The 25,110-nt window shown below is 43.7% G+C and overlaps 4 protein-coding genes across 5 annotated transcripts; 2 read left to right on the top strand and 2 right to left on the bottom strand.

The window, feature by feature from the left end:
* The first annotated feature begins 8 nt into the window (after nt 1-8).
* On the top strand, nt 9-4,431 carry LOC135342657 (MFS-type efflux pump MSMEG_3705-like). Of its 2 annotated transcripts, none has more exons than XM_064539453.1 (8): nt 9-168; nt 273-706; nt 860-1,159; nt 1,980-2,167; nt 2,750-3,011; nt 3,306-3,429; nt 3,660-4,058; nt 4,249-4,431. In XM_064539453.1, the coding sequence occupies exons 2-8, from the start codon at nt 276-278 to the stop codon at nt 4,258-4,260; spliced, it is 1,716 nt and encodes a 571-aa protein (XP_064395523.1). In that variant the 5' UTR covers nt 9-168; nt 273-275; the 3' UTR covers nt 4,261-4,431. The 2 variants fall into 2 exon arrangements, with proteins under 2 accessions (XP_064395523.1, XP_064395524.1); XM_064539454.1 differs by having other exon boundaries at nt 3,660-4,063.
* LOC135342583 (coiled-coil domain-containing protein 180-like) lies at nt 4,418-15,589 on the bottom strand. Its single transcript, XM_064539345.1, has 34 exons — nt 15,436-15,589; nt 15,186-15,346; nt 14,814-14,969; nt 14,570-14,621; nt 14,399-14,465; nt 14,304-14,341; nt 13,734-14,031; nt 13,138-13,434; nt 12,808-12,896; nt 12,686-12,733; nt 12,369-12,572; nt 12,053-12,157; nt 11,931-11,986; nt 11,688-11,814; nt 11,589-11,628; nt 11,232-11,356; nt 10,835-10,952; nt 10,650-10,728; nt 10,325-10,406; nt 9,861-10,135; nt 9,465-9,611; nt 9,310-9,370; nt 8,915-9,030; nt 8,666-8,825; nt 8,196-8,386; nt 7,724-7,808; nt 7,521-7,573; nt 7,376-7,447; nt 7,239-7,305; nt 6,567-6,711; nt 6,282-6,442; nt 5,787-6,036; nt 5,346-5,587; nt 4,418-4,677 (listed from the first exon to the last, which is right to left on the bottom strand). Exons 1-34 carry the CDS (start codon nt 15,490-15,492, stop codon nt 4,543-4,545), a joined length of 4,359 nt encoding a protein of 1,452 aa, XP_064395415.1. The 5' UTR covers nt 15,493-15,589; the 3' UTR covers nt 4,418-4,542.
* Nucleotides 15,590-15,878: 289 nt separating this feature from the next.
* On the top strand, nt 15,879-16,331 carry LOC135342487 (homeobox protein ceh-9-like). Its single transcript, XM_064539217.1, has one exon. The coding sequence runs from the start codon at nt 15,879-15,881 to the stop codon at nt 16,329-16,331; it is 453 nt and encodes a 150-aa protein (XP_064395287.1).
* Nucleotides 16,332-16,478: 147 nt separating this feature from the next.
* Nucleotides 16,479-25,078, bottom strand: LOC135342678 (mitochondrial adenyl nucleotide antiporter SLC25A24-like). Its single transcript, XM_064539482.1, has 11 exons — nt 24,855-25,078; nt 23,708-23,834; nt 22,941-23,028; nt 21,868-21,979; nt 20,319-20,430; nt 20,044-20,093; nt 19,790-19,942; nt 19,554-19,661; nt 17,788-17,955; nt 17,178-17,322; nt 16,479-16,787 (listed from the first exon to the last, which is right to left on the bottom strand). The coding sequence occupies exons 1-11, from the start codon at nt 25,041-25,043 to the stop codon at nt 16,576-16,578; spliced, it is 1,464 nt and encodes a 487-aa protein (XP_064395552.1). The 5' UTR covers nt 25,044-25,078; the 3' UTR covers nt 16,479-16,575.
* Between the last annotated feature and the right edge of the window lie 32 nt (nt 25,079-25,110).

Below are 25,110 nucleotides of genomic sequence, written 5' to 3'. Positions count from 1 at the left end.
GGTCGCTAATGAGTTTCATAGCTGTGTCAAGGTTACACAGTCAGACATGTGACCAGGGCTGCTGCACACACTGACCTCTCCACAGCACTACACTACACAGCAGCTCAAACTAACTTCTGTGGAGCTTCAAGGTCTCTCTATAGGCTCAGTGATCTAACAAAGACAGCGGTAGGTGGAGCTGCATTATTCCAGTGCAATTCAGCTAGTTCAACTGAATGCTCATACAAGCATACGTACATACAATGCTAACATTATTGGCTTTCTGCATGTAGAGAATGGAAGACGATGAGAAGAAAGAACTGCTGGTCAATGACGAGGTTGCCGATCTCTCGAGCCCTCCCTCCTATGGTACATCAGAGGGAGCTTCCAGACCTGCAGAGGACACTATTAACAGTGAACCAACAGTCATCAAAGGTGGTTTCATATTTCGGCACAGACACGTGATCCCAGGTTATGGAGTGTATCGTATGATACGTGGAGTCAAGCCCTACGCTCACTGGGTCTTGCTCATGATGTTGCTGGTCTATCTCATCAATCAGTTGGATCGCTACACGCTACCAATCGTTGTCACGGAGATTGGGTACGACTTGGAGTACGGAGATGAGATGTGTATGGTGAACAAGGAGCTGAACCACACAGTGCTGGATGAGTTTGAAACAATCACTATGCGGTGCTCTAATCAGTCCTATGATGGCCTCGATATCAAGTAAGTTTATTTTTATTTTTTAGAAGCCGCAAAAATGGCTTTCCTTCTTTGTAATAATGGATTCTGTTTCGGAAACAAATCACTGTTATAATGCTGGTAGAGCATTTTTATTTTGTTTTGTATTTATTTTGTACATTACTCGACATTTTGCAGGAATAATGAGACAAACTGCAACAACTCGATCGACGTTAAGTTTGAGTGGGGGAACAAGACATTTGATGCGTGTAGATGGTGGTACTCTGGCACTGGTATCCTGTATGAAGTGGTGGCCGGACCAGTGTTCAATAATCTCTACATTGTTGCTGGCATCTTTACCGGGTTCTTGGCGGACTATGGAAGACGGACAGTCTGGTTGGTCATCTGTCTGGTGATCTGGAGCCTTGCTGTGGGAGTGACAGGTTTCGTGACTTCGTACTGGCAACTGGTACTTCTGAGAGCAGTGCTGGCCATTGGGTGAGTGAGTGATGGGGGAGAGGGGGTATTGCTGAGAGCAATGCTGGCCATTGGGTGAGTGAGTGGTGAGGGAGAGGGGGTATTGCTGAGAGCAATGCTGGCCATTGGGTGAGTGAGTGATGGGGGAGAGGGGGTATTGGTGAGAGCAGTGCTGGCCATTGGGTGAGTGAGTGGTGGGGGAGAGGGGGTATTGCTGAGAGCAGTGCTGGCCATTGGGTGAGTGAGTGGTAGGGGAGAGGGGGTATTGGTGAGAGCAGTGCTGGCCATTGGGTGAGTGAGTGGTGGGGGAGAGGGGGCATTGCTGAGAGCAGTGCTGGCCATTGGGTGAGTGAGTGGTGGGGGAGAGGGGGCATTGCTGAGAGCAGTGCTGGCCATTGGGTGAGTGAGTGGTGGGGGAGAGGGGGTATTGCTGAGAGCAGTGCTGGCCATTGGGTGAGTGAGTGGTGGGGGAGAGGGGGCATTGCTGAGAGCAGTGCTGGCCATTGGGTGAGTGAGTGGTGGGGGAGAGGGGGTATTGGTGAGAGCAGTGCTGGCCATTGGGTGAGTGAGTGGTGGGGGAGAGGGGGTATTGGTCTTACAGAAGAGATGGAAGGTTTGCAATTCCTGTGTACAGCCTAGAATGTGTTTGTCAACGAGACAGTGATACATGTACCATTATCATCTTCTGTGCGTAGATGCTATAATACAGTTTATATCAAAAGCTAGCTACCTTTCGTTTTCACATTCTAATGTACACTGTAGCTATATCCAGTTACATTACTTCTAGGGACAAAATTCATTTTTATGCGTCTATTATATGCACACACACACACACACACAGTGCTGCTGGTTGCAGTCCATTTGCCGTGTCCATTTTGGCCGACTACTACCCCCCAGAGTTCCGGGGCACCTCTGTAGGATTCTACTATTGGGGTATCTACATCGGGTACAGTCTCTCGTTTGCCATCGGGAACGGCATCAAGCAAACCATCGGCTGGAGATGGGTCTTCTTTCTCAGTGGGATCATCGGTAAGCTGCATGTACAAACAATGGCTACTTTAAATTGTGAGTTGCTTGAAAAGTGTGGCAGAAGGATCATAAAAAAGGGACTGATTTGAAGTGAAGTAGATTTTTGGTTCAATTAATTCTCCCTGAGCACAATTTCAAGCTGTCAAAATAATGTTGTTAGGAAGGTCAGTTTTTTGAAAACTAAAGCTTTCCAATCTCTGGTATGCATCTCAAACATATAATTATTTGGGTACCAACATTATTGGTCCTTTTTGTCAAATTCTGGCACACATATGTCAGGCCACTTCCTTACAGGATGTTTCTGCACGCATCTGTACAACTTTGGTGGTTATTAAGTTAGGCCATAGCATGCGGCTGAGTTCATTTGTTATGTAAAAGCTGAGCATGTGACTTGTGTAGTTGATATTGGGATTGTTGAGAGTGCACAGCTGTGTTAATTAAGACAGGTAGAAAATCAACTATTGTTATAATCCAACTGAATATGGATACAGCTTCGTACACATTCTCCTGCAAATGTGCACGCACGCACACACACACACACACACACACACACACACACACACACACACACACATCACACAGGTCTTGCAGCTGCTCCTCTGGTCCTTTTCACAGTAAAGGAACCTCCTCGCTCGCAAAACAAGGCCGTGGATAAAGCTGGAAAATCCGAGAAAAAACTCAGTTTAAAGGAACGTATTGTTCTCCTCTTGAAAACCTTCTTTATGCCTGGGATGCTCATGTTGTGCTTGGCAGGGGGTATTAGGAACGCTGGGGGCTATGTCTGGGCGTATCACACTGAGCTGTTCTTTGAGGAGGTGGGATACAGCTCCACTACCATCCAACAGTGAGTAGGGGGGTATTATGTACATGCAGTATCAACATTTTGAACACTTGTACATGTAACAATTCTTTTAATGGGAAGGTTCGTTTTGTACCTGCTCAGGCCATACCTACCATCTAAAAAAATTCACTATTGAGTACTTACATGTACATGTAGGAGTGATAGGTTAAGAACATTTACTATAATGATACGATCAAAATATTTGAGCCAGCTTCTCATACTGTACGTGCTAAAGCTAAATGAATCTAACAAGCATAGTATTTCACTGCACATATTCAATGCCTCTCTCCCTCTCAGGTGGATGTCTTGGATTCCCTTGGTGGCGGGTTCCATAGGAGCAGTGGTGGGGGGTCTCATCTCTGACATCCTCGTCAAGGGCCGCAGTCCCTACATGAGGATATGGGTGCTCATCATCAGTCAGGTGAGCCTTTATCACGTTTCAGGTTTTGCCCTACTCCAAAAGGGAGCATCTGTTATTGGTCACTTTTTATCACTATGAGCTACACAGTTCTGTATTTGGTGGATTGACTGCACTTGTGATCCATACTATAAGAGTTCCTGTCCATTATAATAGCCTTGTTTTGTCTTAAAGAGGTGTTATGAATACAAATTATGTAAATATGCGTATATTTGCACCCCCCTCCCTTCCAGATGGCTGCTGCCCCATTTGCCCTGGGTGCCCTCTTCCTGCCCTACCCCTGGTGCTTTCTCTCTCTCCTCCCCTCCAACATCATCGGTGAGATGTGGGTCGGTGTCACCACAGCGCTCGTTGTCGACCTTGCTCCAAGTCGTGTCCGTACCGGGGCTGTCAGTATCTATCTTTTCATCATCACGCTAATCGGAGGCAACTTTAACCTGCTAGTGACTCCCATTCTCAATGCCATACAACAGAGCCTCCCTCACCTGTTGAGCCTCAGGATCACGCTGAGTGTGACGTTCCCTGGCGTGTATGTCCTGAGCTCTCTGCTGTTCATTGCGACTTTCTTTCTGATGAGGTCTGATCTACGAAAGAAGGCCAGGCTAGAGGCGGAGGGAACTTCCACCAAACCAGTTTAGTAAGCTATGTGAAATTTTAGCTCCAGATGCAATGATAATTATGATGATTGACTTTCAGCATGTATGTATACTTTCTAAACTGTATGAATATACGTTGTACGTACGGTCATGTGTATAGGTAAATGTATATGTACGTAACTAATCACCATAAATATGTCGTGACTGTCTTCTATACGTTTTATAGGCACGTCCATGAGAAAATTGAGACTGCTATAGCTATAATAGTGGACTAACTTTTTTCTTTATTGATGCTGTTTTATACAAACTGTAATGAATAGTTTTACTGGTTTCTTTGTTTTGAGCACTGATACAATATTGTACATGTATCCACTCTGTACATGTTACATTAGTAATTTACCACTGTAAATCGTTACAATAGTACGGATTATTATTGTCCTTCTTAAACCATAGCACATAGCATACGTACTAAAATCAACAGGGAGTGACTTTGCATGACAAGCAGGATAAAAATTCTAGTCTAGGAGGAATAGAGTTGTTTGACTTTGTGCACTGACTGAGTCCAGTTCTCAAACCACTTGTCCTCCAGTGACCTTTCCTTGACCTCTCTCATTCTGAACTCCTCCAACAGATCATCAGTCACTCGGCAGAACTCCTACACATGTGAGGGAGGCGTGAATAAGTGAATGTCATACATTCTTTATGCCTACATTACTACATGTACGTACCGTATAGCGGGTATATTTCGAGGGTTAAATGTTTGCGGTTTTCGCGGATTGAGCCTCTACCGCGAAAATTTATATCTTTATTGAATAGTAGGCGTGTTCAGTATTATTGACCACACCTATCGACAATAAGAGGTGCCTCACCGTTATAGGCTAGGCCTGGATTCGAGGCTAACGGTGTGGAGGTACAGCTGCATGTTGATGTGCGCATGCGCCAAAAGGCTGGAACTCAGACCACGAAAATAAAATCCGCGAAATCCTTTGTAACGGTCCATCCGCGAAAATTTATACCCTCGAAATATACCCGCTATACGGTAGTACATTAGGTACACTACATGGCTCTTATTACACGCCTGAGTAGGCAATCAATGCAAACACTCCAAATAGTTTGCAGTTTAACAGAATACATTGTACATGTACACCGTATAAAGATTGAATGGGGTCACCTTTGGGCAGCAGATTAACAATGGTGGCTTCCCTATAATAACAAGTCTATAATAACAATTAACGAGGATGGGAGGCGTTCAAGCCTTATAATAATTATAGTGTGACCAAAATAGACGCTTCACTGCACACCACATTACAAGCAGCTACTCACATTGAAGACTGCATCTCTCTCCCTAATGACAGCTTCGTGAGCCTTGGTGGCTTTCTTACTGACTAGCTCGCTCTTTTTTCTCGTAACGATAAACTCAGATTTGGGCAGAGCTGACCAGACTATCTTCCTCCCACTAGTGACTGGTGGGCGGGACAACTGAGCAGAGGAGCTGGTAGCAGCAGTGGCAGTGCCGTGGACATGTCTTCGAAGCAACTCTTCCACTGAGCGCTTCTCACGGGACTCTGCATACGCATAATTATATATATAGAGAGTGAAAGAAAAACGAGGTCTGAAATTTGTTATAAGCACAAAACCAACACTGCATGTAGGTAGAGTAACATATTTCAAAGGGAAAGTTTTGTGAATTGTGCCATACACAACTAAGACACACACACACACACACACACACACACACACACACACACACACACACACTCTCACCTCCTGGTATAATGTCACTGTCACTAGTCACAGTATCAAAGAGTGCTAGTAGTTTCTTGGTCATTTCTGAGAGCTCATTCACGAACCCTGTCACACAAGTCAGTGCCCCCTCCCTCATAGCCTCAGCATTAGACGCAATCCTCTCGAGTAGCTCAGTGTAACGAGCCTCCTCATCAGAGCAAAGAGTGTTGAGGGTATCCGACTGACTCGGGTGGCCTAGACCGGGCCGAAGCAACTTCTGGTGGGTGGTCTACAGTCCAGGGAAGAGGAATTCAATACACACACACACACACACACACACACACACACACACACACACACACACACACACACACAATACACATGTATAATTACGGTCCTAACAGGCATGTGTACGTATGAATAAGTCTATATACCTGTACATGTACAGTAATTAATGCACGTGCATTCAAGCTGTACAGGCAATACTAGAAGCAAAACAAGTGCAATGCGTACATACATGTACAATTAACTCACTCTTTTCTGGATGCTTGTTTCCTTAAGCGCTGTGTGCTCCTTCAGTCTTGTCTCACACTCTTTTCTCTCAGACTCCCTCCATTGTCGGAGGATGTCTGTAAACACACACCCGGGCACTCCCTCTAAAACTGACATCAGAGACAACAGCTGATCTCGAAACTCTAAAGATTACAGCAATCTTATCACACATACTCCTAGCTGTAACAACCACACACTGTTACAGCCATTTAAAATAATGTTCTCACTTGGTATTGCATTCACGATGAGACAAATCTTAATTCCCACCTTGTATGCAGTTATTCCTGTACTCCTCAGCCTGACTCCTGTAGCTCTGTGTCTTGGCTATGAGTGTGTCCATGTAGTCCTCGAGAGCCTCGTGAATATCCTTAGGACGAGTGGACGATCGACTACCCTTGCTCTTGTAGTATGCCTGCAAAAGTGATGGAAAGCATCAAAGTGTCTAGAATATTACATTTGTATAATTAATTTTATTCATGTAATACCGTATAGCGGGTTATTCTCAAGGTACTAAATTTTCGCGGATTTTATTTTCGAGAATAGAGGTTCAAATGACCACACCGATTTCAATACCGGATGTAAACCAATTTTGGAGGCACTACATTTTTGAGGTTTGAGGTCAATCCTCAAAAACCTCAAGTAGCGCCTCGAAAATGAAAATAACCAGGGATATAATTATAGCATGAAACCGAGTGTTATTTGGCACAAGCACAAGGGCTCGTTGTCTATATATTGCATAAACCACGAGGATTCTCATGTTACAATTATGTGTTTTATATCACGACGACCCCTTACCAAATCATCCCTTTAAATAATTATAACATGCATGACTTTCTTGTTACCTTGTATACATGTACATAAATAATTTTTTGTGGTTTGAAAAAACATCCCAAAAACAAACAATGAATGTGCTTGGTATACACAGTGCACATGCTGTACCTCTGTTAGTTTGTAGAGCTCAGAATGAGTGGCTCTCAGTACAGCCCTGATCCTGGGCAGGAACAACCTACACACACACACACACAGTTTCAAATAAACTCCCAATAGTTCACACACAAGTTTGATAGTTAACTTACTTTGATTCATCTCCTCCGCCACCTATTCCAAAGTTAACAGTCTTGCGTTCCAGTATAGCCATCTTCTTACGACTGTAATAATTACGTACGTTAGGTACACTCTTTGATCACCACGCGACTAAGCTGAGCATTAAATGCACATTACCTCTGCCTGCCAGATTTCTTGCTCTCATCACTATGAGGTGTTAACGGTGGTAACTGAGAGACAGCGTGTGCATACAGAAGAAAGTGTGCATGGTACATACATAACCAATAATCATAATCCACTGACTGTACTACTGAGTACATGTACAGTGAGTGCATTACACAATAGAACAAAATGCATCAAATTTCAACAACTCTTCTCACCACATCACTGGTCTTAATGGGGGCGGATGTGATGGCTGATAGTTTGCGGTCAGTTGACTCTTGGTGCTTGGTGCTTGTGATATGCCTACACATAATACACATAACTGAATATTTAACAATTAAGTCTGATTATAGTGACTGGCTGCTCTAAACAGCACCCACCGTATAGGGGAGGGTACATTTGGTGAGGAAATAAATTTGGCCCTTTAACAGGTGAGGATCGCCAAATAAAAGAAATCGCCAGACTCCTGGTAATGCGTGGCCAAATTTAAAATTGCTAATTGCCTCTTTTGCCAGATATAATGCTAGCCAAATTGTACGTACCCGCTATACAGTATGCACCTGTAGGTCAAATCACAAGTTCTATAAAAATCGTTTGATTCGAATCAAGCTACATGTATGTTCATTGTACAATACAATCAATGCAACTGGTGCCATAAAGACCTCCAACTCAACTACATGTAAGACTCACTCCATGATGCTCTTAGTGACATTCATGGATCCAATTGGTCTCACACTGGAAGTACTAGTTACGATCCCAGAGGAACCTCCGACCCTTGACCCCTGGAGAGTGGTAGCTCTGCAAAAGAGGTAATCCACTCGTGCAGTGAGTAGCTCAAACAGTGGTGGAAGATGAGAGAGGAGCTCAGAGGAAGGTGTGCTCTGTGTGCATGAGAAGGGGGGGTTCAGTGAAATTTGACAAAAATAATGAAGTTGTATGAACGAATGATGAAGTGTATGTTCATCATAAAGACACGTATGTGTACAACTGTGTACATGTACATGTGACGTACAGTATGTACACTGTGTACATGTACATGTGACGTATGTACAACTGTGTTGTGTATACAGCTGTAAAATATGCATGTACGGATCATTATTGAAACAAGCTGTGTGGGAGGATAGACTTGGAGCATTGTAAAAGTCAGAGCATAGTGATACCTTTTTATCCACAAGTGCCCTAAGCTTTGAGATGTGGTCTGAGATGGTCTTGGACTGACTGTTGCTAGCAGCCACTTCACTCTTTATCCTCACCTGAGCAGAGGTCAAAGTGCGAGAGACCGTCTCCAGAAGCGAGAGATCAGCGCGATGAACCTTGAACCTGCAAAAGAGTACATGTATGACTACAAAATTGATAGACCCAAATTTCTACCAAATTCCGCATAGAAGTATCAAGAGTGACACACTCACGCATTGTTGAATGGTTCCAATAGTTTGTGACTGGCCCCCTCCTGTGCCGTAGTGACACTTGTCATCTCCGTAGCAATGTGTGATCGAGTGGAAGTAATCTTACCAGACAACTTATCCTATAGTGAGGCAAATAATATAACAATGACCTCTATAACTACATGACTGTACATGTATTACACATGTATGTGAAAGGCCAACTGCGATATTCAGGGCATGCAATTACATCCCAATTAAATGAACATTATAACAACCACAACTTTGTTCCCTCGATATAAAGGGGTTCCACTCTTAGACTAGCTACATACAGTGTATAGACATGGTGCAATTAAATAACCCACACACCAGGTATATGCATCTGTCTATACTAGCAGTGTATGTAACAACACACAGCTCACCAGCTTCTTTGCGAAGAGTTCTACCTCCTCCGGGCAGTAGTTGCCTCCTTCAGAGAACAACCTGAATAGCATTTACATACAGTTCAAACACAGACTCAACAAACTGTACAGTACAATGCATAGTGTACGTGCTTATGTAGCAATGGTACACTCACTTGATGGATGCTCTGTACGTTGTGTTAGACTCGTCCAGTAGATCCACCAGATTGTGGGAGACTCTGGTGGCCTCTGAGCTGATGCTAGTCACCTCACGGAGGTGCTCCTGTAGACACTCTTTAGCTCTGTCCTGGACCTTTAGCAGCCTGAGGGGGAGGGAGGGTATTAGGTATATAAGGTCTATAAAATTCATATTTTTAACTGCACAATCAAGTTATGAGTATGAAAAGTTACATGTAGCTATGTACCATATAGGCCCGTTTCGGAAAATCACCAAGCCTTATAGAAAAGTTCGATCCAAACGCAATTACTGATCTAGATAGCCTGCTTCTCCGTGGATATGGAAAAACTACATGTAGCTCTAGGATACATGTACCTGTATGCAAGCAACTCACTCTGTTGTAGTCCTGCAAGCCTCCAGCTCTGTCACCAGACCATCGACTATTGGCCCAAACGTCTCCTTAGTCTCCAGTAGAGCGTCTCTTAGTCTCTCCCCCGCACCACGCTGTAGGGCCACACTAGTGGTGAGACTAGTCGAGTGCCTGGTGATTCGGTCTCGGTGTGCCACTAGCTCTGCTAATCGTACATTGTGTATGTCCCTCTCTACTCTAGAGGGGCGTGGCTCGTGGAGGTGGAGTCGAAGATCCAACTCAGTGTGACACTCTTCCTCCTAATAAACGTGAGGTACAAAAATGAACGATTATAAGGTAACAAAAGTGAACATGTACGTATGCAAAAAGTTAAATGGAAAAATGAGACTTATAGTACAGTGCATTAGTCCAAATAACTCGCAAAACTCTCTCAGACGTTGTATTTACAGGGTTTACAAACATTTTTCCGATCCCAAGCTTAGTCTTACCTTTCCAGAGAGGGTGGTCTGAGCCATGTCCGTATTTGTGGCCCTCCATTGTTCCAGCTGCTCCAATAAGCCATTCACCATCCTACAAGGAACACACACACACAGTCACACACATACACATGTAAGACTCGGTTTACAGTCACACACAGTCACACACATTGACACACAGTCACACACAGTCACACACATTGACACACAGTCACACACAGTCACACACACACACGCGCGCACACACACACACACACACACACACACACACACACACACACACACACACACACACACACACACACACACACACACACACACACACACACACACACACCTGTCCTGAGCCTTGCTGAACACCTCCTGAGTTAGTACTATAGTCTCGGTAGCAAAGCTCACAGGAGAACTCTCACTCTCTGAGAAATAATAATATTACATAACATGTACATGGAGTTAATGCACAAACCAATTTTACGACAAAGTTAATGGATATGCACAAGCCCATTATTAATTTAGCCGCACCTTCGTCCTGTGTGAGGAAGGTGCTGTCCTCTTTACTGATGGCGTTGGAGCGCAGGGTGTAGAATGACACACCTCCACTGGTAGTGATCACCTCCTCCACGACACTATTGCCTGAGTTCTGGATAGTAAGGAAATTGACATTACAGTAATTGTACATGTATCTATTTGCTCACGTGCAGTTACAAATGTATATAATTTTATGCAGAGTCCATAAAATCTTGTAAATTCACATCGACAATGTCAGTGGAAGACAACCTAACAAGCACAATGTGCAGTGGACATACGTGACGGTACTTTCTCTAAGACTCTTGAACTAAGACACAAACTTGAAAGCTTCTCACAAGCTACAGCACTGTAAAATTCACTTATTCACAATTCCATGCCAGCGTGCACTTACTGACTGAGCCAGCGTTGACTTGGATTGCCCTATTCCACTGGCAGTGGTCTTGGAGCGTTGTGGTTTGGACTTCTTTATCTTAGAGGCACGACTGTCCACACGACGAATGTCAGTACGAGAACTCTCTGTTGGAGGATGGAGACATGTGTTTGTGAGGATATCTGGATCACACTACATTGCCTAGCAAACAAATGTTTTGTGGAAATGTCTTGCCAATGAAAGGGTGGTGGTACAGGTGGGGAAACGGGTTTGATGCATATACAATGTACAAGGTAGTGTAGCAATTTAAGCCAGTAGTTAATTTTTAGCAAGTGAATGGCTAGTGATTATTTTTAAATACTGGCACAGTTGTCTCACCTGAAGGTGCCCTGGACAAGTTGATCTTGCTCTTGGATCCCTACATGTACATGTACGTATTCTTAATCATGATAGAACTTCCTCTAGGCGTACATGTACCTTGAGTGGAGTTCTTGATACTTTGAGGTACTGACAGAGAGCAGTGTCATACCAGTCCAGCTCCTTCTGAACCATCTCAGGTCCACCATGCACCTCCTCCAGTATCACCGTGTGGAATTGCTCATACCTGGCCAGTCAAAACGTGAATCTCATTTTGCAGCAATTGAGGTTGTATGTACAGGAAGCATGTATACAAGACTATACAAGGTGTACAGTTATAGATGTAAGTGTGTGTGGCCTCACCCTTGCTTGATGGTGTCTAGCATTCTCAGAGCTTCTTGTAGGAATTCCTGTAAGGCCTATGAAGCAGACAGGAGGGGAGGGGTCAATACAGATAGGTATTGTAGCAATGTGTGTGTGTTCACCTCTTGTGTTGGCCCCTGTCTGAGTCTATCCAGTAAGAGGTCAAGGTTCGCCTCCAAGTTCTGGTTCTCACGATCGTGATTTGAGCGGCACTGTTCCAGCCTCTCCTACAGTCAATAATGCATGTACTTGTACACATGACAATTAATACAAATTCAGATCTACATGTGCACAAAGATTTTGTCCCGTTAACTCTAAAATACACAATGCCTAGCCCTAGTCATTGGAGACCTCTTAGTCTACAATACATGTACATGTACATGTGCCTAGTGTACATGACATTCAGAACTTAACACTTGCACACAGTTGTCCCCCTACCTGAAATGCCCTCAGTGATGTTGCCAATGTGTTTGAGTGCTGGTCCCAGAGTTGGGCTGCTCCCAGGGAGTAGCTGAAGAGTGACTCAAACTGGGCCTTCTGATTGAACAGGGTTGCATCCAGGCCCCTCTCCACCTCCTGGAGCTCGTCTCGCATACCACTGGCCATCTTCTCCAGTAGAGGAACAAACAGACGGTTGAGCAACTGAGAGGATGATATAATAAAATAAAAACAGTGAATAAACTAACGTTTGAACGACAAAGTGTTGAAACAAAAACGTTTTACAAAAGAGCAAAATAGTGCTACACTCAACACACCTTGTGTACTGAAGCTTCATCCACTGCCTCTGAACTGACAAGATAGACCTGCGTTTACATGTACATGATTACATAGTGTAAAGAAGTGATCCCGTCCTAAATGAGACCCAACTAGCACTTACCCTACACCTCTCCATCTCAGCCTCACACTCTCTGCTCAGTGACTCTAGACAACTCTGATAGCCCAGCAGGAAACTAGTGTGTACACCCTCTGAAATAAATACATAATATTAATGTGAGAATACAACTCTCAGGAACGCGAATGGAAGATCTAAAAGTACATGTACAAAAAAAAGAAGGTGAATCTAAACCCCAATAGCTACATGTACAACGTATTTAACAATGCAAGGTATAAATCTACTTGTCCTCTGTTATTGCAACGAGCACTGAACGCCTTGCAGTCTAGGACTTGTAACTATTATTTGTCACAATACCACCCCACCACCACACACCTAACTGCTGATGCAGTTTGTCTGCAGAGGCCTTGACCTCGTACACCATAGTCCTGGTGGCTTTGGGGGGCACTAGAGTGGCCACTTGTTCTAGTATTCCCTCCCTACGTCTCTGTATGCTCTTCTGCTCTGCGACCAGACTCTCCCTAACCCTATGCAGGCCTGGAGGGTCTGAGACTGGCTCACTGGAGAGGAAGGCCTGGAACTGGTTGAGTGTGGCCTGACAGACTAGCTCCCTCCACTCTTCCAATAACCCCTCCCAGCGATCACGATGCTCCCTCTCACGACTCAGCTCACCTACATAGAGAGTCAACACAGCATACACTAAAGGTAGGATTCTCAATACACAATACACAATACGTAACGGTATATAGATGCTTGATATGTACTGTAAGCAAACAAGTGTGTAAAATCTAGTAATTTAACCTGGTCACCTTGAGGCGCATGCTATAATATTTCAACCTAGCTATACATGTAATTTTTGCTGAGAATAATCTGCGTATAATCTATAAGAAATACATGTGAAGGCAGTATTATTATTATATACTCAGGACATGCAATAGTTCCTGTTGTAGAATAGCACAATGCCCCCTCACCAGTGGAGAGATGCATACACAGCTGGGAGTAGATCTTCATGTTGTCCAACAGTGTAGTGTTGATGAGGTGAGCCTCTTCTTCAACCTGACGCTCCACATCACACGGGAGGAGGTAGGCAATGACGACAAGTTGATGGGTATAGTCTCGCAGGATATTAGTCACAGTGTCAGCTCTCTGTGATTCTAAAACCGATAGTCTGGTGTCGAGGGTTTGGATGAGCCCTTGTCTGAGTTGAGTTTGGCTGGAGAGCTCCTCCCACAGAGCATGCAAGTCAGCCAGGGTCTTAGAGCCAAGATCCTAAACAGAATCAGGAGTACAGTACATGACAGCAGTGAGTCTTTTGTATTGAGTTTAAAAAAAGTTGAGTGTCTATCGTGGTCACTCTACGTATAAACAGGTCACGCTATAACAGGCCCCAAAAATTCTCCATAGCATTTGAACTTGTGTTAGCTAGCAGGCCACCTCATTATTACAGCCACTGTTGATCTGCTGGAGGGTGACCGCTAAAGACAGGTTTGACTGTACATGTACTGCACAGTTGCACAATGTATACGTTAAAAATAGCTTACCCCTTTCGCTGAGACACGATGAAAAAGGCTTGAGTTTACTGCAGAAAATTAACAAAAATGTAAAGCACTAGCTCCCACACGTAAAAATTGCATACCATAATCATTCTCAGTCATTAGGGACTTGAAATGCTTGATACCAGTTTGGATCTGAACCTCAAATTCCTGCATGTATAAACAGAATGATAAAGTCCTATGCATGACTGCATGTACATGTAGCATCATACACTGTCATATCATGTCAGTAGAGCAAGAAATATGTAACTCACAGAGCTAATGAGAGCCAGCTCGTCCTTCATGTCTTGAATAGTAGACTCGTGTCTGCAAAAACACAAACGAAAATCGACATGTACATGTAGGTGATCCTAGCAATCAGATTTGAACACACCATTAGCGCTACCCCCCACATACATCGTGTAGTACCCCCCACCCTCAATACATCTCGTTACGTACATGTATGTACAGTGTACAGAATAATCACATGGAACATCACATTGGTACATTGGAACTCACCTCTCTTTCCTCGTCTCTCTTAGTCTGGTCACCACACCGCTATCCTCACTGGAGGAGGGTGCTCCGATTACAACCTCAGGGAGACTCTGGACCTCGTGTTTAGCCTCATCTCGCTCCCTCTTCAGTTTAGGGGATCTGGAACGCTCCACCTCATGCCTACAGACATACATGTACATGCCATTACACAGGTGCAATGAAGATTGTCCCCACACAAGATGTGTGCCTCTTATATTATTAAACACGTACGGCTAGAAAAAGCTTAAAAATGTATGCATAACACATTCCTTGGCATCGCCATGGATACACATACTTTATAACTTCCACCCTCTAATTGTTATATAAATATATCACTTATATCACTTATTTACTCACTTGTATAGGATTGGGTTTTGAGTGTGAGCGTCATATGACGGCGAGTTCACCCATTGCTTCTGTCTGTCTGACAGGAGACCCTCTGATGGAAGGTCATCAGTCCTCACCAATAGAATACCACGCTCAGTGGCAGCACGAACCACTTGAGACTTAACACGATCCTGGGAAAAAACATACATATCACATCGCAGGTTCTTATTAAATGTGCTTTAATTAGAATAATCCTTTTAATTGCCATGAACTCGCTCACCCTGGCATTCTGCCGAGGCAGAGGATGTTCTATAGGAAAAGAATCAACAGTAGTCATTTACAGCAGCTCTACACTTCTTCTATTAGCTCAAAAGCCAGTTTATAGCATTTAAGTTGATTTCTTCGAAGTTGCCATGGCAGCCATTGACCTCTAATGTGGTTAACCACGGCCAATAAGCGAAGTAGTCATAATTATCTGTGTTTCGAAAAGTAGTCGCGGTGTACAAGCTCCTCTCCCCCAGCTCCCCCACGACGATGCTTGGCATAAAAATTAGCTGGCATAACTCCAACCACCACTAGAACTTCAGAGCATCACCAGTGAAGATGAGCTTTTCAATTGATCGAATTTTGCACTGCCCACCTGCAAAACCATCTCCAGTCAGTGTGCCTCAACTGAGCTTAGAGCAATACTGCAAGTACTGGCTGGCCACCTCCAGGTTGTCCATGGGTGGCTATGTCATGTGTGCACCCTTCCACTCTGCTAGCTACCCCTATCACAAAGCAAGCACTCTAACTCCAGTAGCTAGAGAGAGAGACTACTCAGTATCACCCTCCTGCTCTGAAAGTGAGGCAGAACCCAGGACTGAGCATATGAAGCAACTACCACCAAAGAAAACATCAAGAGCAGCACAGAAAAAGAAGAGGACAATATTTACCACTGAGCAACTACAAGATTTGGAGAAGCATTTCGGTGCACAGAAATACTTGAGCAAGACGGATCGCAACAAAGTGGCCTCTCAGCTCGGTCTCAAGGAGAGACAGGTGACAACATGGTACCAGAATAGACGAACACGTTGGAAGAAAGACTGCTCAGACAAAGAATGGAGCAGAGAGAAAGAGATCACAGCAGCAAGTAACTATTCACAATTTGTCCAAATGAAGTCACAAAGCAATTAAAGCAGACTAAATCCATATTTCTGTGACATATTTTAAAATGCAATCACATTCTTATTTTTTCATGCACTCACAAAATTATTTTTGTGCCTGACATTACATCTAACTTTTTTGCCATGCCTGTATGAATCGTACAACATATTGACCACACAAATTGAATCAAAATAATTTTTTAAATACATGTCAATTGAACAACTAGAGAACAAGTGAACAAAATCGAAATGGGAATGAATTAGCAAAAAACTAGCTATTTGACTGAGGTAACTCCTAGTAATTGTTTGACTTGTTCGTACATTACATAGCCAATGCTAACGGCTGGAATGACTTTGAGGAAGTTTGGCAGGAGTCCTCTGTAGAGACCGACAAGCCCCTCATCTTGAACCAGAGTGCGGAGAGTCTCGGTCATGGTGAGTGCTTTGGTTGTGGCAGCCAGAGACGGGTCAGATTGGAGGATGGCAGCTGTGTGGGTGTGGAGGAGGGGAAACGATGTGTGCATGTGTGAGGAGGATTACATGTTGAAAATGTTGTGTGGATAGTATTAATGTGCTAGTAGACACATTCACTCAATTAATAGTTAGACACTATCTGTTTTGGAGGTATCTATGGGATTTAGAAGCCCAAAGGCACTGCTTTAGTATCCCAAGCGTAGCTAGCTAGGGTACCACAAGTTGTTGAGGGCTTCTAAATAACATGGACACCTCCAAAACAGTGTCCAACTCATTACAGATACATACTAGTGCGCGTGCGCAAACTTTGGCTCGAGGCTTGACTACCAGTTTACTTTCAACTATAGTGTCTAAAAGTAACACACACTGCAATTGTAGTCACTTAATTCGCTTTTAGACTCACATTGAGCTTGTAGTCTGGTCCGTACTAGAGCAAAGGGGTAACTGGCAACCTGTCCACACACACTGGACACAGTCCCACACGCGAGAGGAACCAGAACTCCGGGGTTCTTGGACTCACTCTTAGAGAGGTACAAGTTCTTGAGAGTCTATGGAGGGGGAAGTAATGGAGAGATGAGCCCCATAAAAAACAGGTAATGCATGCATGTACTTTTAAATTGATGAACTTGTTTCCAAACATCAAACTACTGTTCACTGCCTGTTTTAAAGAAACCGCTTCGCAAGCTTTTGAGTAATAATTATATCTATTGGCCTCAAAAAATCTTGCAGCAAATGCACAACGTAAATACAGAAAATACTAACACAGAATGTAACATTCCATCAAAACAACTTTCCATGAAAAGCATGAAGGCACGGTGAAACCTATCTATTGTGCCAATGAATTATAATACAGCCAAATTAACGGGGTCCAAAGTTCCCATAGCATAATTATGATGCAAACTGCAGTAGCAACTATTGCATAATTATAATACAGCCCCATAAATGACAACTATCAACGTTTACTGCACTGCTAATGCACAATTTCATGCTCGAGATGACTATAATACACCCACCTCATACACAGTGAGGTCGATACCAGCGTAAGGGATGATTCCAATCAGACTAGGAGTTAACCCTCGGTACAGTGCTCTGCCTCCTTCAACCGCCAGGATTCGTTTCAGACAGTCATACATCCCGCGATATTGCCCCGTCTTTCCCAGAGCTAGTCTTGTCTTCAATACCTGTGTGTGTGTGTGTGTGTGTGTGTGTGTGTGTGTGTGTGTGTGTGTGTGTGTGTGCGTGTGTGTGTGTGTGCGTGTGTGTGTGTGTGTGTGTGTGTGTGTGTGTGCGCGTGTGTGTGTGTGTGTGTGCGTGCGTGTGTGTGTGCAATATCATTATGATACAAAAATGTGCAGTATCTTTAATTTGTGCATGTGAGCATTCTTAAAGAACTACGTAGAACTACGTATTGTAAGCAGCAATATATGTCAATTAGTGACATCAGAACATGTAATTCTGAAAATGGGTACCACATTAATTTTGTCTAACACAACATTCCTTTATAAAGTTTTACAACACAATACAGTGCAGTGTCAGTAATTCCTGCTTAGCAAAGGTTCAATAGTCAGGTATGACCACAGTCTGAAGTGAACACGAAACAGTCTGACCACCAATTAAAAAATTATGATACACAACTCTTGAATTTCTCAAGCGTCACCCCATTTTCTTGTCATAACAAGTTTAGATGGCGGTACTGACAATCAATGGGGGGCCCCAGACATTAATTTTATGCATATTAAGGAGCCACCAGCCCGGTTAATGACCCTGTGCACACACCCACACACAAGTGGCTACTATAATAGTGTTGCAATTATTATGCAAGCTTTCTGGGAATGGTATGTTACTATCAAAACATGTATGTAACGTTATATGTAACGCAGAAAACTTAACTATGCACTTTATTATGTAACAAGCAACGTAAAAGCGTTCCATTTAAAAGCTTAATTGACCTCAAATAAAAAGCCTACATGTAGGCTAGTTCAAGCATAGATTGAAAAGGAAGGGGATTGGAAACGACCAGGCCTCCCTGTGTAAATGGTTGAAACACTCCGCGTTATGATTTCGCGCTCGCGATTATTTTTGTATTGACCGTACTCTGGTTGTATTTCAACTGTTTCTAGCTCTCCTATCAACTAGCGATCACTCAGAGGCTGGGAGGTTACTCTAGAGAAGTAAGTTTACACCACTGACAAGCTCTAACTTGTCTAAGTCCGCTGTCTTTACTCTGTTTTTGAGTATAGCTTGAATTACTCCATGTCAACTTTTCTCTTTCCCTGCTGCGAAGCCTAAACAGCTAAAGACATTGCTTGACTTGGTTATTATGTATCTAAGTGCTATATAGAATGGTTTCATGCCATGGATAAGCTTTACTGTTCATAAACGTTTGCAGTAATAATAGTCCTTCAAACTGCTTTGGTATACTTTTAGACACACCACAGGCCTTGACCTCTCACGACTTCATAGTAAGGGCTATTCTTTCTTTTATAGCATTTATTTGTTTAGTGATAGTGGTTGCATTGCTTAGTCGACCTTTTAGAGCTATATTCTCTTTACTTTTTAGAATATTCAACATTAAAAGTGATCAATTTCACCATTTCTATGTACAGCACATTGTATGGCAGCCAAGACAGGTAATGAGCATGCTGACTATAAAATAATTGCTTTGTAGTTTTAGCCACGCCCTATAACGCGGAGTGTTTCACGCAAAAATTTTCGTTTCCAATCCCCTTCCTTTTCAATCTATGGTTCAAGTAGGGCCACAAATCAGTACTGTACTAACCTCCATGGGATAGATTGTAGTCTGAGCGATGACACCAGCTGTTGATCCAGCTATCAGACGCTCGTACACGTGAAGGGACTTCCCCTCCTCGTAGAAAAATTTCTTGACCTGCGTAAAACAGACAAAAAAGACATGAGAATATTAAACTAGCTATTAAGACCCAACTTGAAAATTGCAAGAATCTATGGATAAACACTGCATTCAGTCCATTGACACTTGCAGTCTCTTTCACTCACTTGTTCAAAAGCAAAGAATCTAAGCGCTGACTCTGGAGCGATCTTAACAACATTGACCCCGTTCCCCCGCCACAGTGACCGCACCCCTCCCTCGTTAAGCATCTGACGAAACCCAGACGCAATTGTCAGCTTCTGGTTCTGCAGCGAAGACACCTACACCGGAACAAAGCCAATATCCTGTGACACTACTGAAATACCACCAAACACTATCTGTCGAGTTACTGTTGTGGGATACTATGGGTGTACGCACGTACCTGGAAGAAAATCTTGAGTCTGTCTAGAGGTGCTGTGAACGTTCTTGAAACTACGTGTGAGTGTGTGTGTGTGTGTGTGTGTGTGTGTGTGTGTGTGTGTGTGAGTGTGTGTGTGTGTGTGTGTGTTGTGTGCATGTGACGTGACGTAAATCAATTATTAAATTTAATAGGTCTACCCTAATAGAAGGACTTAAAACCACTCTCCCATCTCCTTCAGCCTCTGACAAAAAGATAAATTATGCACGTAAATCAGGAGCGAGTGTCCCTCATCTGACCTGCTCCGGCTGTTCCCCCGGCGACCAGCTGCCTCCACCACATTCCCGTCACTCTCTCCTCCTTTGAGAACTCGTCTGGAATAAAGTCAGCTGACTCACCGACATTAGCCGCCTGAGGGGAGGAGGGGAGGCATTAAGCCAGAGAAACATCGTACAGTAGAATATTGGTTAGACTAGCATAATAAAATTCTGTACACGGAGATCCTTCCGATCGGCCATCCTCAGAATTGGATTATAGAAGACACTTAATCACAGCCTAAAATTCCTAAAATTCGATCCATAACACCTCACGAGCCGTCACTGTTGCACAGCAAACAGTAGCTAGACTGGTCACACTCTGCTGTGTTGCACAGACAGCATATCAGATAAGATTCTATGCTGTGGTTTTCGTGACGTCAGTCTGATACTATAAGACTACCACAAAACGACACACAAAAAGTATCCTAGTGCTGTTGTCAGTACATACTACAGCTAGTCTTCAAGTTGACAACTTGCATGCTATGCCCAGAGTGTGCTGTGCCTATGGTGGTGAGCATCACGTGCATTCAACGCCACTATCAATGATCTTGTGGAACCGCATGCGATCTAGCTACTTTAGTTTCCACTAAATTATAGTGGTAAACGTTGCACAAGATTCTACACGGAGTTTGACTAGCCTACTTTTTGCTGTGCAACAGGGACGGCCCGCAAGTCTAAGTGTTCTTGGGTTCAGTCTAGCTGGGTGGAGCCCAACCCTGTACGCATTCAAGAGTTGGGAACAGCTATACGTGCTTCAAGAGCATGCCACTAGCTCTAACTTGACTTGAAGTGCTCCTGGATCAAGTTTTTCTGTTATTGTTTTGACTAAGAGAACTACTAGTTACTCAGACCCATTCATTAATGCCACTCTTTCAACATTTGAACGCTGCAATCTGATTGGGCCGTAAAACATTCTGCAGTTGAACAAAACCTGTATAGCAGTGGTTCCAACCTTCGCATGCATACAAAATTGAGCAAACGCCCAACTATGCCAAGTCAGCCATACATCAGCTACAGAATGCGAACAAGGGCGTATCGAAGGTGGTGCATACGCCCTTGATCCAAACACTCAACACAGACAGTGTCCCGTAGGTCATGAATCTCATTAATATATATAGACATCAGTATTGTTGACATTGTCAGCCCCCTCATTCTCATAGGACCAATTAAGAAAGTTTGGACAACAGACAACATTTAATTAAATAACAATCTATTAGTGACGGTCCACTTCAATAAATCACCAGAGACAACCACGACAGAATGACCTAGTGAGTTATACAGACTACAGTTGAACCTCCAATTAAGGACACTTGGGACACTGAACTAGTACTCTAAATGGCAGAACTTTTTGTTTTCAAACCTCTGAATAGAAAACTTTTATCTACAAAGGATAGAGGCTACATAAGTTATGCATAAATGTATCAATATTCAGAAGTTCCATTGTCAATTTTAACTCACCAACAACCAACGTGCAGAACTACAAATTACTATGGTGGTATGCATGCAGCAGGTTAGAGTGTGTGTCACTGACAGTGGCATGGCTCCATATCTTGAAGATGGAGGAGACAGTGGTGTTGGGTTGCAAGATAAGGTATCCTCTCCATTCTTCCCAGCTGATCGCCACGTTACCATCCTTATCCATCCTGTACATACATGTACGTGTGAGGGGACAGTATAAAGTAGACCATGCAGTTTGCACCGTATTATACTAGAATGTTTTGCGAGCATCAATCACACGTCATACAATGTGGATTGTGCGATTAATTTTGTTGATTGCTTCGAATAAGTACTTGTATGACATCATGGTCTTTGCCAGAACACACAAATTATTGTCAAATTTTCTGGGCTTTCACTCGAAAAAATTCTAGTAATACGATACTGAAACCAAGACACTAGATGAATAAAAGCATCGCAGGTGCTGATGCCTCGGTGGAGACATGAAATATACACATGCATACAGGGAATGCTGCATAGTTGGAAATTATCGACCATGATTGATGATTGTTGCTGCCGAAAGTTCAAAGTCCATAATGACTGCCTAGTACTGCAGTGTAGTTTTCTTTTCTCACTCTTGCAGCTAGCGTTCTAGTGCAGAGCTAACTATTAAGTATAGTAGCAACACTCTATGGACAAGTTTTGGTACGCACTCTTCTGAAAAAGATATAATGTAAGCAAAACTAGGGAGAACAAAGCATTATTTTGCAAATCCATATCCAAGAAAAGACTAAGAAGCCTATTTTAAAAATCCTTGAGCAGCCGTAGCAGTCTCACAAACACACAAACGTATACCTTGCTTGCGCATGCACACATCGAGGCATAACTATCGAAAATGCATACACACATGTAGCGAAACCTCTAATAAAGGCCTCTGAACAAGCACTACAGTGAAACCACCAATACAGGATATCCTAGGAGCATTAATACTACAAAGGTACTGTGCAGTGAAACAAGAGGTCACCTCCTGAGGCTATAATTATTGTAGTAGAGGGTGACCACAATAGACAGGTGTCATGTCATGTTACTATGAAGACAACCCTCTCTACAAGGTCAACTATTTACTGTGACAGTGATTACATTCATCTTCTTAAGTGTTAGAGTGCTTACTTGTCGACTAGTCGCTGTACATCACTGTCCGACACATTCAATCCGTGCTCTTTCATGTACTTTTTTATCTCTTCCGCATCAATCACCCCTAGCAACCAGTGACGACACAAATGAATCAATCAAGCATTCCATACTACGTAAACACAATCACAATAGCTATGTATAGTAGGTTAAAATAATTATGTGCCAGATTAATTCACTTACGCTTCTAAAAATGTTGGCATGCTTTCTGAACCTCTTACCAAACAATAACAATTAATTAATAGACTCTACACAAGTATACAGTGAAACCTGTCTATCCCAGTCCCCTTGGGTAGTGGCTGTATTGAAGAGGTGGCCTAACACACGCTACATGGAGCCCTGGGGCACATTAACCTCTGACCCTATATAGAGGGAACCTACGCTCTCTGTTAACTATTACTACCGCAGTCTGCTGTGTAATGTTGAGGTTAGAGGTGACCAGATAAAGCCACACAAACTAAATCACTTATTTCTTAGGCCCGCTTGCTTTGTGCCCCCCCTTGCTCTTTTTTTTTACTGTAAAGATCGTCAAAACAACTGACGTAAAACAACGACCTTTGATCTTTTTATGGTTTATGTATGCTGATGCTGCCTGTCAAGAAAAAAGGATTACGCATCCCGCACGGCATCAAATGTCGATGAAAGGCCTGAGAACCAAATTTGAATTTGTTTTGCCTTAGGCTCTTTATACTTTATACTTTATACTTTACATTAACCCAGTGCAGTGCGACTGTTCTTTGCCTCACCATCTTTGTTAGAGTCGAGTGTTTTGAAGGCCAGTTCTAATTTCTTCTCGTGGTCTACAATATACGTCACAAATTCAGCAAAATTAATCAGTCCATCTTGGTCCGTATCACCCTTCTTGAAGACCTCCTGCAAAGGGTGTGTGGGGGCGGGGGAAGAATTGCATTTGCATCATCTTCATAAAGGCAGTCATATTATATACATGTATATATTTAAAGAAATCAAACAAAACAAACAGAATCGGTACTGAGGTTTCTACATACATTCAGTTCCACCTGGAAACTACAACTCGTTTTACTTTTACCTCAAAAATTAGAGACATTGATACTAATCCCTGCTCCAGGGCCACCATAGCTACCCCCCTCACAGCATACCTGCTCCAGGGCCACCATAGCTACCCCCCTCACAGCATACCTGCTCCAGGGCCACCATAGCCACCCCCCTCACAGCATACCTGATCAGGGCCACCATAGGTACCCCTCATGCTCACAGCATACCTGATCAGGGCCACCATAGCTACCCCCCTCATGCTCACAGCATACCTGACCAGGGCCACCATAGCTACCCCCCTCATGCTCACAGCATACCTGATCAAGGCCACCATAGCTACCCCCCTCATGCTCACAGCATACCTGATCAGGGCCACCATAGCTACCCCCCTCATGCTCACAGCATACCTGACCAGGGCTACCCCCCTCATGCTCACAGCATACCTGACCAGGGCCACCATAGCTACCCCCCTCATGCTCACAGCATACCTGTGCAGGGCCACCATAGCTACACCCCTCATGCTCACAGCATACCTGATCAGGGCCACCATAGCTATCCCCCTCATGCTCACAGCATACCTGATCAGGGCCACCATAGCTATCCCCCTCATGCTCACAGCATACCTGTGCAGGGCCACCATAGCTACCCCCCTCATGCTCACAGCATACCTGATCAGGGCCACCATAGCTACCCCCCTCATGCTCACAGCATACCTGTGCAGGGCCACCATAGCTACACCCCTCATGCTCACAGCATACCTGTGCAGATAGCTACCCCCTCGCAGCATACCTGATCAGGGCCACCATAGCTACCCCCCTCATGCTCACAGCATACCTGACCAGGGCCACCATAGCTACCCCCCTCATGCTCACAGCATACCTGAGCAGTGTCAGTGTTCCCATACACACTACTGGGCAGACCCATGCTAGCTATGCCCTCTCTCAACTCCTGTACGTCAAGCACTCCATCTCTATTCTTGTCCAGGAGATCAAACAGCTCTGCCAGGCGGTGACTGTCGGACAGGCTCTGCTCGTGGTGACTGTGTTCAGCTTTCTCTTTGTCTTTCATCTTCCCTTCCCTTATTAATTATTAAACGGTACAGGGTCGACTGTTTACAACTGAAAATAAAGACTTT

This window comes from Halichondria panicea, chromosome 10 (genome assembly GCF_963675165.1).
Source record: "Halichondria panicea chromosome 10, odHalPani1.1, whole genome shotgun sequence".
NCBI classification, from domain to species: Eukaryota; Metazoa; Porifera; class Demospongiae; order Suberitida; family Halichondriidae; genus Halichondria; species Halichondria panicea.
This window is presented reverse-complemented; position numbering and strand designations above follow the sequence as displayed.

Excerpts from the sequence above, each read along its gene's own strand:
- LOC135342657 (XM_064539453.1), top strand. The coding sequence starts at position 276 with ATGGAAGACGATGAGAAGAAAGAACTGCTGGTCAATGACGAGGTTGCC. Across the intron at positions 1,160-1,979 it reads AGAGCAGTGCTGGCCATTGG|TGCTGCTGGTTGCAGTCCAT; the intron begins GTGAGTGAGTGA and ends ACACACACACAG. Across the intron at positions 2,168-2,749 it reads CTTTCTCAGTGGGATCATCG|GTCTTGCAGCTGCTCCTCTG; the intron begins GTAAGCTGCATG and ends CACATCACACAG.
- LOC135342583 (XM_064539345.1), bottom strand. The coding sequence starts at position 15,492 with ATGACTACTGTTGATTCTTTTCCTATAGAACATCCTCTGCCTCGGCAG. Across the intron at positions 9,612-9,860 it reads GCTTGCAGGACTACAACAGA|GCTGCTAAAGGTCCAGGACA; the intron begins GTGAGTTGCTTG and ends CCTCCCCCTCAG. Across the intron at positions 9,371-9,464 it reads ACGTACAGAGCATCCATCAA|GTTGTTCTCTGAAGGAGGCA; the intron begins GTGAGTGTACCA and ends AATGCTATTCAG.
- LOC135342487 (XM_064539217.1), top strand. The coding sequence starts at position 15,879 with ATGGGTGGCTATGTCATGTGTGCACCCTTCCACTCTGCTAGCTACCCC.
- LOC135342678 (XM_064539482.1), bottom strand. The coding sequence starts at position 25,043 with ATGAAAGACAAAGAGAAAGCTGAACACAGTCACCACGAGCAGAGCCTG. Across the intron at positions 21,980-22,940 it reads GTACAGCGACTAGTCGACAA|GATGGATAAGGATGGTAACG; the intron begins GTAAGCACTCTA and ends ATGTATGTACAG. Across the intron at positions 20,431-21,867 it reads AGATATGGAGCCATGCCACT|GCGGCTAATGTCGGTGAGTC; the intron begins GTCAGTGACACA and ends TCCTCCCCTCAG.